Raw genomic sequence first — 12147 nt, forward strand, 5'->3', positions numbered from 1 at the left:
CAAAAGTATAGTTACAAGATCAACGTTAAATGGCTTTATTACACGCTCGCAGCAATTGATCCTCTCCATCGGACATGATGATTTTCGAGAGCATCAAAATCGAGGACGAAAGTTATGACGAATCACTTTCCCATATTATAGGACAATAAGACCCCGAACACAACGGGCTCACATATATATAAACCTTATTGAATATGATAGCGCTGGATGGGAAAAAAAAAAAAAGTCACATAAAAATATTGGGCAAGCTTTTTTTTTTTTTTTTTTATGGAAGATGACGAAGGTCAGCGTTTAAAAAAAAAAAAAAACCTGCTTAACATGCCGCCTTTTTAATTTCATGAAAAAAAAAAAAATGTTCTTACTTTTTCTTGCAGAGTAAAAGGGCACACACATAAAAATCGATAACAGGCCGCTGAGGCTCAAGTGCACGTTGTAAAAAATTTTTTTTTTTTTTTAGATATATCGACGCAAAGCTTATTGGAAGAAACTTGACCGACGATATGGCGCATGGGTCATAATAAAATACTAGCCTCCTTCCCCCTACTCCATCCGAAATATGAAAAAAAAAGCTCCAATAACAAGGAAAGGGACATGTAGAAAAACAACGGAGAGAGAGAGGCTCGCGTCTGGAACGCTACTGGTTTCTTGGCCCGTACATAAAAGAGCGGAGAAAGGACCTTGGATGAAAATGAGGTAAGATGAATCCCTCCGCTTGATAGGTAAAGGCCAGCAAAAAAAAAAAAAAAAAAAGACGAGCCTCAAGCGAAACGAAGAAAGCAAAGGCAGGGGCTGTATATATTCGAACCGGTAGCTAAATGGTTTTTTGTTGTTTTATGATCAAGCGGCTCCCCCCCCCCCCCCTTCCTTTTTTGTCGGGATCCCCAGAAAAAAAAAAAAGGGAAGATATGGAGAAAACTGAGAGAAAGAGGCTGAAAAAAAAAAAAAAACTGGTTCCAAACAACTTGGTCGCCCATTTTCTCAAAGATTTGTTGAAATGGCTTCATTGCTCCTGTCTGTACCATCACCACCTTATTTTACGTTCTATAATAGCCTTTTCTGTTGTGTGTCCCCCTTTTTTTTTTTTTGATTTTATTATTATTTCTAGCAAACCGAGAGAGAGAGAGAGAGAGAGAAAAAGGAAAAGTTTTAAGTGTCACAGCATCCACACACAAAAAAATCTCTGAAGAAGCGTGAGAAAACAGTCGGAAAGCTTTTTTCTATTCCTGTTTCACCTTGTCAACACGTTTGCGCCGCTGACCGTTTGACCCCCAGAAGCCTTTTTTTTCTTATGATTTCTCTTATGGTAGGAGATGCCGATCCCATATATATAACAATTGTCATTGATCTATCGCGTTTTGGTTCGGGGCTAAAACGAATCAAGGCGTTATCACATTTCAGATGACGTTGTGTGAAACTATCGTCTATGACACGGTACGTACATAAGAATTAGACGATGGAGTTGGGACGATCAACACGATTGACGTCCACAAGCAAAATGTTTTAGTGAAAGTGTAACGTTTAAAAACCAAAATCAGGCCCGCCTTTTCCGGGCAAAACGCTTTAAAAAAAAAAAAATCAAGCGCACAATGGTTAATAGCTTTCGAATAATAAGCCCCGATTGTTTACGTACATACAGTACGTATGAAAAAAAAAAAAAAAAAAAACAGAAAAAAACAACGACCTCAATGTTAGAAAGTGGAAATCCTGTCGTTACGTTCTGATTGGGTTCCATTGGTTGAAAACAGTTCAATCAGACGACCCCGCAAAAATTTCACGAGGCGCTTGTTTAATGCGATGTAAGGCGGACCGAATCACCTGGTGCCAACGGGTTTGGTCGTGATGGCCATCAAATCGATTCATTTTCACACACGCACTGGACAATCAAAACAACATCGATTGGTTCCATGTAAAAAAAAAATAAAAAAAATAGGATTAAACTCACCATTTATTTGCCTCGGTTCACACTCGATCATCTTTCATGAATTCCGTACGGATCGCATCCGCTCATGTATTTTAAACAATAAGAACATTCGTTGTGTGAGAAAACCTTTCGGGGCCCGGTGCAACATACATCCGCCAGCGGGGAGGAGGAGATGGAGCGTAACACATTGCAATTAAAATGGCACTTTAAACTGAAACAGTTTTGGCCGGCCTGTTTTTTTTTTGTTTAGTGAGAAAAAAAAAAGAAGTTCAGCCTTTTCTCTTTTCTCGTTCGAAAAACTCGTGTTGGGCTGTGTTACACACACATATCTATCTAGTATACCGTATATATATATATATAAATACGTCGCGTTAGTTTGGCTGTGTTTGATGGTCTCCGAGTTTCCATGACGGATCGAGAAATATTAGAGAGGCAGGGCCTTAAAACAAGTCGAGCGCATACGGGGGCCCCTGTAAGCACGTTCGCTGCTGGATACGTTGCGGCGCAACAACGTGCAGCACCCATCACTCGCTGGGGGGAAGTCTATAAGGTTGATTGCGTCACGCCCTGTCATGTATTTTATTTTTTTTCTTTTTCCCTCCGCCACACACACACACACTCACCGGGGTCGGATCCGCGCGCATCCGACACGCCACATCAGCCGCCTGCAACCATCCAAGTATTAGAACTGGAAAGGAAAAAAAAAAAATAGCCCAGGTTCCAGGATATATATATATAAAATAGACTGACAGCAACAGTCATCCCATCTGTCTCTCTCTCTTTCTCGTATATATATATTTAGCCGGGAGCTCTATAGCGCTATTGTAGGAGAGGCACAGTATATAGGAGTTTATTTTACACCCATTTTCCTTTTTTTTTTTTTTTTTTGTTAAATTGAAAATGATCTTGCGAAATTTATAGTGTTATAACCCTAGCCAATTAAAATTTCTTTTTTTTTTTAGATGGCAATAACAATGGAATTTATGATTTTAACCTCGCTTGAAAAATGGCGAATTGAGAAGAGGGCGGGATTCTTAGCTGGGAACGTAAGTAACGACGTACCGTGAATAAATAATGATGGGATTAAAATTTTAAAAGAAAAAAATAAAATAAAATAAAATGATGAACGTTAAAATTCACGTGACATCGATACGCAGTCGGCTGACTCGAAAATTCCAAGTCGTTCCAAAATATGCCAAGTGATGGAACAATTGGGAAAGTCTTTCAGAGTTGATTATTTCACGTGAAATGACACATTTCCTACACTCTTCTATTATATCCTGCGCATTATAACGGATGCGCTATAGGCCATACCCCCCCTTCCCTCCTCGTCCGTTCCAGCGTTGTATATAATAACATTTTATAGCCTATATTATAAGGTTGTATGAGCACCAGTAGAAAAGCCGACTCACATCATGGGTTGCAGTGAAAACGAAGGCAAACTTTCAAACTCCGCCCAGTCGACTGTCACCGACCAACCAATCGACGAGTGAACGGAGGTAGATCCCACTGCAAACAAGGCGGTTCTCCAGTTCTTTTATTATTGTGTTCAAAAAAAAAAAAAAAATTTCTGTGGAACCCAACCCACCGGCCCTATATGAAGAAGCCAAAGTGGACAGGCCGTCGTGATTCTAATTCCAAGTCGTGTCGAAGCCACATCGTATCCGCTGACTTGTGTTTGCCTCTTTTTTTTTTTTTCGAGTTTCAAGTGCAAGTTCCATCCGTCGCGTGCGCTATTCGTTTCTCGGTTGACATTTTTTGTTTTGGAAAAGAATGACTGTGACTACCATCGGCATGATGCGTCCTTGCTTCACTACCGGCTACCCATTTCAAGGTAATGAAATTCATCCTCACCGATAGATTTCAATATTTTTTTTTTTTGGTTAAAACTAATTTGCATTTGATTATTGCAATCCAATGGAAATCAACTAACAAGATGAGAACAGACAAGTATAAGTTTAAGCGCGAATCTTTTTTGATTATTTATTGAATTTTAATGTGTTTTTTTTGTTTTTTCGCCATCAGGTCAGGGACGTGTTAATCAATTGGGTGGTGTTTTCATCAACGGAAGGCCATTACCAAACCACATCCGGCTGAAGATTGTCGAGTTGGCGGCTGCTGGAGTGCGCCCGTGCGTAATTTCACGTCAGTTGCGCGTCTCTCACGGTTGCGTCTCCAAGATCCTCAACCGATACCAAGAGACTGGCAGCATCCGTGCCGGAGTCTTGGGTGGAACGAGACCTAAGCCGAGCCTTCATCCGGACATCCAGCGTCGTATCCAATCTTACCGTATGGAGAATCCCGGTATCTTTTCCTGGGAAGTGCGCGACAGGTACGTTAAAAAAAAACAAAAAAAAACAAACAATGGGTTGTGAGTTTTCAAGATGACGTCATTGAATGCCTGATTTATTGGATCAAAATAGGTTGATTAAAGACGGCCTGTGCGACCGATCGACGGCTCCCTCGGTCAGCGCTATCTCGCGGCTCATGAAAGGCAAAGACGAAGCCGCCGAGACCGTTAAGCTGGAAAAAGGTCAGTCACCAAATCTTCTTATTTTCGTTATCTTATCCATAGCCCCCCCCCTCTTACTCCCTCTTGTAATTGAGTATAGTAACACGATTTTTATACCTTCTTAAAAGACTTGTATGGGGTCTGCACTTGACCTCGTTTCCTCCCTCCCCTCAATAGCGCGTTCCATTTTCGGTAAAAATCATAAAAAAAAACTTACACGGCTTATGATCGGGTAATATCTCGGCTATTATAAATGGGCACAGAGAGAAGGGGGGGGGGACAGGATCGTATAGAAGAGACACAACTATCCCTTTCGAAAAAGTTCGTTTTTTTTTATTTTAAAGATGAATATGGAGAAGGGAATTCCATAATTCCTGTCCATGCTTGCGCATAAGAGACAACGGCTAGAAAAAAAAAGGGCCCGTGTCATTGTTGGCTATTTCGTTTGATATTGGCATAAATGGAGAATTTATAAAAAATGATAAAAATTAGAATTCAATGCGCGACGTTGCTGCCGGCCGCATAATCAGGGCGGCTCACAAGAAAAAAAAGACCAAGACCCTCGTTTCTTGTCATTTTTATTAGATAAAAACAAATAAAATAGGCCTGGTGAAGTGAATGTGACAGTTTTCTAGTTGACCCAATTTTTCCAAGTCCAGCAGACGGGCGATATAGGCCTGATGGGATCACTTTGGAAAGACACATTTTATTATCCAGTTCCAACTAGTCCCCGAAATTCTCGTTAGAGCGAAATTGTTTTTTTTTTTTTTTCATTTAAAGACAGTAAAAGGGTTATATATCTCCTGCTGGTAACACATGGTAGAAATCAATCTGTTTTCTTCCCCCCCCCCCCTCCCCCCCAAAAAAAAAATAGAAATGAAAATGGGGGGGGCGCCCACCTAGCAACCGAGCATAATTATTATTGTCCATTAATGTACCATTATTGTCGTATATACATCACAGCCCCATTACGTCATTTACAAGTCTTGTTACTATGCACTTGTCGGCTTTTTATATTACGAAGCTGCTGTTAAACAACAAAAAAAAAAAAAAAAAAAACTACTGTACCTTTTCTTTTGGCTCTCATCTGTTCCTCACTGATCATTTTCTTCTTGGTGTTAATGGGGGACAATAGCAACAACAGCGGGAAGTCTCCTCCTCCTTCTTCGTAGACCATCCTTTTAAAAAATAAGAAACTGACCGCACACGAAATGATCACAGGTGTTGGCGGCATCGTCAACGATCCCCCCCCCCCCGCAGTAGGACGTCCTCCCCATTGATGACGATGATAATATTTTTTTCTTTTCTGACTACAAAAAAAGCCCCTTTTTGTAATTCTTATGTCCATCACAAAGAAGCATAAAATTTTGTGTACGATGTCAATAGTTAAAAATGTGAAAAATGATTTTTTTTCTTCTGTTTAGGAAATCATGGAACGATGAATAATCTCAACGGGTTGGCCAACGGGAGCATCGGCAGCAACAACAGCAACGATCTGGATGCTGGAACGGGCTCCGACTGCGATTCGGAGCCGGGCCTCTCGTTGAAGCAGAAGCAACGCCGCCATCGGACTACCTTCACGGCCCAGCAGATGGACGAATTGGAGAAAGCTTTCGACCGTACTCAATACCCCGATGTTTACACGCGTGAAGAACTTGCCCAGCGCACGAAACTGACCGAGGCAAGAATCCAAGTTTGGTTCAGCAACCGACGCGCTCGTTTGCGTAAACAAGTCAGCCCGTCGTCCGGTAGCAGCAGCAGTGGCACTTATCAGCCGCAACAAAACGTGTCCGTTCATTCCGGATTGACTCCGTCACCACCGGCCGCATTGCCGTCCAGCGCTGCCGGACCGTCGCCCACAGCCGTGTCCAGCAGTTACGCATCGTCTGTGGCCAGCACTTACCCGTCCATCCATCAGCATCAAACACTTCCTGTTACTGGGTCGGGATTGTCGGCCGCTTCGACCATGTTCCAGCATCATCACACGGCCGATTTCGGTCCGGCAGGTCGTCATTACGGAGCTGCCGCCAGTAGCCTATCGCCGGCCTCTTCCACAGTGACTCTACCGACCGAGATGACCTCCATCTCGCCCAGCTACCCGACCGACACCCATCACGTAAGTTGAATCCATCGTCTTTGAATTGAATTCAAAATGAAATGGAACTCAATTCAAAATCTAATCAATTGTTTTGCATTAGTATCAGATGTACCAGCATCACCAAGCGACTCAGGAGAGCTGGAACAACTTGCAACAGCAGCAACAAAATCAGCAGCATCAGCAACAGCAATTGCAAGTAGTTCAACAACAACAACAACAACAACAACAGCAAATCCAGCATTTGAATCAATGCGCTGCCGCAGCTGTGACTAACTACTCGTTCGACGGTATCAACTGCTCATCGGCCGCACACGCAGCCGCCGCCGTGGCCGGCCACATCCATCACCGGCCCAATCCGTATCATGCCCCTTTCCCATCCATGTACGGATGGTATTGATTGAATCGCATTTGATGTTTCACTTCAAATAATTTCATGTGCAAAAACAATTCCAGTTATATTCATCATATTAATTGCACATTGCCTTTGTAAACAACTCTAATTTCTTTCTTTTTTTATTTCATGTGTGTAAAACTGTACAAAAGAAAAATGTTTTGGATTTAAACAATACAGTTGATTCTGTTTCGACAAGTTTTATGTGCATCAACATTCAATTGGTGTAACGGTCAGACCAGATGCTGTACCACACAGGTGATAAAAAAGAACAAGGATAAGGTCTAACTAATCATCCGAAAGCTTGGGGCATAACATAAAAAATCAACAAGACGGTGAGTTATGTATTTCCAGACAAGTCACAAATGAATATATAGCCTCTAATAGAAAAAAAAAAAAAAAAGAATAAAAGTGTTTTTTCTGTGTGTGTGTGTGTGTGTGTGTAACGGGGTTGTGTAATAATAACACGCACAGCGGCACCAAACAGCAGCCGGTGGTCCTTCTTTTAGCGGCACCCTCGAGTAATTAAATTTTTTTTTACACAAAAAGGGGAGACGAGTTCAAGAAGTGTGTTACGGGTTACGAAAAGGGGGGGGGGGGGGGGTTATACACAAACGTTATGTAGAACACCAAAAAATAAAAAGGGGGAAGCGAGTGTGCTTTGCTTGGTGGTTTCAGTTTAACAAGAGGCTTCCGCCGGCCATCCGATCATTTTTTTTTTTTTTTTTGCCTTTCGGCAAACGGCATGGCACAGCATGGCAAAAGCGCCGAAACAAGAGGAGACCGCAATTAGCACACCTGGAACACTCTTTTTTTTTTTTTCTTTTCATTCTGCCCTCCAGAAATGAAATTTTAAAATTTTGGGAGTTAGACAACAAACAAGGTACGACCCTTGTAAATCAGTTATCTTATGAGCTTCTTTCTTTCATCATTTGGGGAATTCATTGGATTTGTTGAATCAATACGAAATACTTTTAAGGCCATTTTTTTCTTTTGAAAAAAAAAAAAGAACTAAATCTTAAAAAAAAAAATAAAAATTGTCTCACGAATTTTACGCGTTGATGAGGGACTTTACATCAAAAAGGATATGAAAGAACAAACTTAACAAAATGAATTCCTTGTGTCAATGAAAAAGAAAAGGGAAAATCATTTGAATTGACCGGAAATACCAGCGGCTTTAATATACACAGAAGATTTTCAGTTTTTGTTTCTCTCTGTTTTTTTTTTCGTGCAGTTTACGAAAAGAAAAAGCCCCCCCCCCTCTTTTTTTTTTAAAGAAGAGAATGGATTGTCGATAACACACATACACCAAAAAAAAACAAAAACACAAAGAATGATATCTATAAAGACTGTTTAAAAGAAAGGTCTAAAAAAAAAAAAAAATGAAAGGGAATCAATGCCGAAGGAAGCCGATGGAACAAGTTGTCGACCAAAACAGAGATATACAACAGAAATGAGCCGCTGGTTCATTTCCTTTGGCAGCCATTTTTGTTTTTTTTTTCCGAGAGGGGGGGGGGGAAACAATTAAGGAATGACTTGTCGAAATAAAAAAAATTCGTTGGGCGTACAACAACAATTTTTTTTTTGCTCCAAAGTTTCCAGAAGAAGGTAAGAAGAAAAAATGATAAAGAAAAATAACGATTTATTATGATCCTGTATATCATTTTCTCCTGGCTATAACAATAATGTAATCTTCTTTTGTTCAGCCCTCGCTCTCACAAATATCCAGGCCTATTTCCTTGAAAAATTATGTTGTTGTTTTTTTTTTCTTTCTTTCTTTTTAAACGGCGGCAGTTCCTGACTATTGTCGATCCGATTGTCTTTCTACACACCCACAAGATGCTGGCCTATATCGAGCAGTCCAGTAGCTTTAAATAAAATTCTGATACCACGAAAATGGGGGGAAAAACATTGTTGACTCATTTTTATTCGAGAAAAGAAAAAATGTGTTTTGTTTGATGACAAACCGCTATAACGTGTACAAGCTAAACATAATAATCTTATTTGCATTTTGGCAGCAATAAGAAAACGAGAGAGTTTGTCCGAAAATTCCAACAAAGAGGGGAAAACGCCTTGCATTATTATTATTCATATTCATTTTTTAAAATTCTTTTTTCTTGAATTTTTAATAATAAGACAAATGATTCGCTGGCTACTGTCCGGCATTTTTTTTTTGTTGTTTGTTAATGTTGTTGACTCTGACCGTTTTATTTGTTTCTTGTCTGGGAAAAGACATTTTTATACCAACCAATCAGAGCATGGCCTACAAAAATCTTTATTCAATTTTTTATTTTGAATTGTCGGTTCTTTCGGCCGGTGTTGGCCGCGCTTTCTCGCCATCAAACAATGCGGATGTCACGTTTCGTTCACGTTTCCATTCATTCCTGCCTCACAATCGCCAACGCTTTGCTATTCACCTGAAATTTTGTGTTGTACAACTTAAATTTAATTCACTAACTGTGTTTTTCTAGAAGCCTCTGGCATCGGCCAGATGATCATAGTAAAAAAAAAAAAAAAAAAAAAATGAAAGAGACTTGGAAAGGAGACAAGGCGACGTGCCGTACGGTAACAAGCGTATCCTCACGCCTTGGCAATTAGCAATTGAAGCACGCTTCCTGGCCTTTGTCTTATTATTACCTGGACGAACGACGAACGCAGACGACGACACCATCATTTCAAATGTTCCTCCTCTTTACGGAGGATCTACAGCCCAACGTAGAAAGAACCAAGGACAAATGTCTTTCTTCTTTCTCGTCTCGATGGCGACAACTGTCATTCATAAAGTTCATTTTCTTTCACGTAAAAAAAAAAAACGTCCTCTTTTGTCTCATTTCATGAAAGAACATTTTTTTTTTTCTTTTGCCAATCCGAATTTGATTTAAATGCTCACCTTCAGTGCTGTTAAAAAAAATTCATTAATCACAGGTAACCGTGCGAATATCAAGATTTGCTTATTGGCGGCTTTCCAACGTCAAAAGGAAGGTGAAAAAGAACACAAAAATAAAAGTGTTATGTGTCTTGATTGCCTGTGGCGTTCTTCATCACCTTTTCTTTTAATCATTTTTTTTTTTTTGTCTAGGATAGAAACACACCGACCTGACGGACCCTACCGAGTGACAAATGAGTGCCCACACCGGTTTTCTTCTCTCAACTGTTAATAGCTGTTAGATCTTTAATAACTCGACATTACAAGTTTCTTTTCCTCGGGTCCCTTTTTTTTTTTTTTTTTTTTTCATTTTTAGCTCCCGTGTTTTGTTATTGTTTCCTTTCGGTGCCCCCCTCAATTTCTTTTTCACATTTTGAAAGTGCCGCGCCGCCAATGACGCCGACACACTCAAACAAAACGACTACTAATACACACACACACACAAAAGGGGGGAGAGCGGAGGAAAAAAAAAAAGGTTTGTTACATTCAGTGTTTTATACGAAAAAAAAAAATGTATCAAATTAAAAAAGATCAAACTCGTAAACAAATCTTAGTAAAAAACAGGAAGACTAAATTTCATTTGTTATTTAGTTGAAAATAAAAAAAAAAAAAAAGAAATTTTAAACTGCGACCTCTTTGATGGGTAACGAGTCAATTTCTAAATGCAAACAGCCCCGAATCTAAGGCTATAAATAATCGTGCTCAAGCATACCTGTAATAGACCTAGATTATATTTCCGGTATATATATATACGGCTACTGTAAAACAGCCACCCTCTCTCTCTCTCTCTCTCTTTATTTCCAAGTATGTGGGCGGTCCCTTTATGAAACCGGGTGTCGGTCTTGTTTACAATTTCAATTGAAACAGCCGCTTTCCCCATTCCCGATTTAAATCGATAACTTTAGCTGAAATTTCGACGCATAAATTACACATGTCAAACTGATAGGCAAAACTTCCGAGTAGCTAAAGAAAACGGAAATGTCAGAAAACTCCTTGAGACAACATTATTACACGAGACGACATGTGCGCTCTTTGGTGTGGCCTCGTGTGATGCCATTTGACGGGGGGTCATGCCCGAGCTTGTTGAACCCAATCACAAACTTAAAAAAAAAAAAAAAAAAAAAAAAGGAAACCCAAGTCGTCTTTTGACATTTCTCGTGTTCACAATAGCGAAGAGAAAGGGCGGCGGAGTGAACAGCAGCGAGCGCACATCACAGCGGATTAGACACCCCGGATATGCGTGCGCTACATCTAAATATACGCGAGAATGTAAAAACAGTAGATCCCCGAAAATATATTCTAAATCTTAAGAAATGCGAGTCAAATAGAAGGACGAGAAATCTGGCTGTTAAAACAGATGGATTTCAAGAACGGCAAAATGATTAAGTGTTTCAATTTGCGACGATTATTGACGGGACGAATTCATTTCACAGCTGGATTTCAACAAGGCGATGCTGAATTAAAGCCGAATCGAATAAGCGGAAATAATACTAACTATGAAATCGCCTCATTCAAGAATTTCAAACACGTTTCCGCGTTAAAATTTCTGTTACACACACACACCCACCCGAATAAGAAGAGCCCAGATACTAAAATCAATCAAAAGCCAAAAAGAAAAACAAGTGCCAAACCGACGTGTCAAATTTGATGGCTTCTTTCGGTGCCCAAAGAAAACATCAAATTTTACTACCCTAATAATAATTTTCAAATTATTTCTAGAATGCCCTACACCCATAGTTTGCCATACACTTTTTTGTTTAAAAAAAAAAGCTGTCTAATCTGTCATACCTTTAAAACAAAACAAAAAAACGATGTAGGACGTTCTGGCGGAGACAGCCACCGGAATTTTCTTCTTTTTTTTTTTTTTTTCAGCTGGCGTAGTAAAACACCGGTCTTTTCAACCGATGATGAACAGCCACCAGCAAAAGGTACAAGATAAAAACAGCAGCAGGAGGACCGTTGCTGATTCGAATCGTCCACGCCTTGGCGCGCTCGAGCAGAAACGCTCGCGCGCGCCCGTCGAAATTTTAGAGACGCTCTCCTTCTGTTATTCTTCTCTTATTATTGTAATTTTTTGTTCTTCTTCTTCTCTTGTTTTTGGCCGTTGTATTTTTATTTAGACTGCACACACACACACACACACACACACACACACACACTTTTTATGTGTGCAGGGAGAAATGTTTTCTGGCTGCTGCGTCTAGAAGCAAAAAACGCATTCGACACGCTGATGGTTCACGCGCGCGTGCCTCATCATCACCGACGCGTAAGGCAGACGGCAACAGTGTCATTCAAAGAA

At 40.2% G+C, this 12147-nt stretch overlaps 1 protein-coding gene across 1 annotated transcript; it reads left to right on the plus strand.

Moving 5' to 3' along the window:
* The first annotated feature begins 3570 nt into the window (after window positions 1-3570).
* On the plus strand, window positions 3571-7120 carry LOC130693518 (protein gooseberry-like). The gene is made up of 5 exons (XM_057516678.1): window positions 3571-3755; window positions 3947-4253; window positions 4345-4454; window positions 5858-6549; window positions 6632-7120. The coding sequence occupies exons 1-5, from the start codon at window positions 3695-3697 to the stop codon at window positions 6926-6928; spliced, it is 1467 nt and encodes a 488-aa protein (XP_057372661.1). The 5' UTR covers window positions 3571-3694; the 3' UTR covers window positions 6929-7120.
* The last annotated feature ends 5027 nt before the right edge of the window (window positions 7121-12147 follow it).

Source organism: Daphnia carinata, chromosome 3 (genome assembly GCF_022539665.2).
Source record: "Daphnia carinata strain CSIRO-1 chromosome 3, CSIRO_AGI_Dcar_HiC_V3, whole genome shotgun sequence".
Taxonomy (NCBI): Eukaryota; Metazoa; Arthropoda; class Branchiopoda; order Diplostraca; family Daphniidae; genus Daphnia; species Daphnia carinata.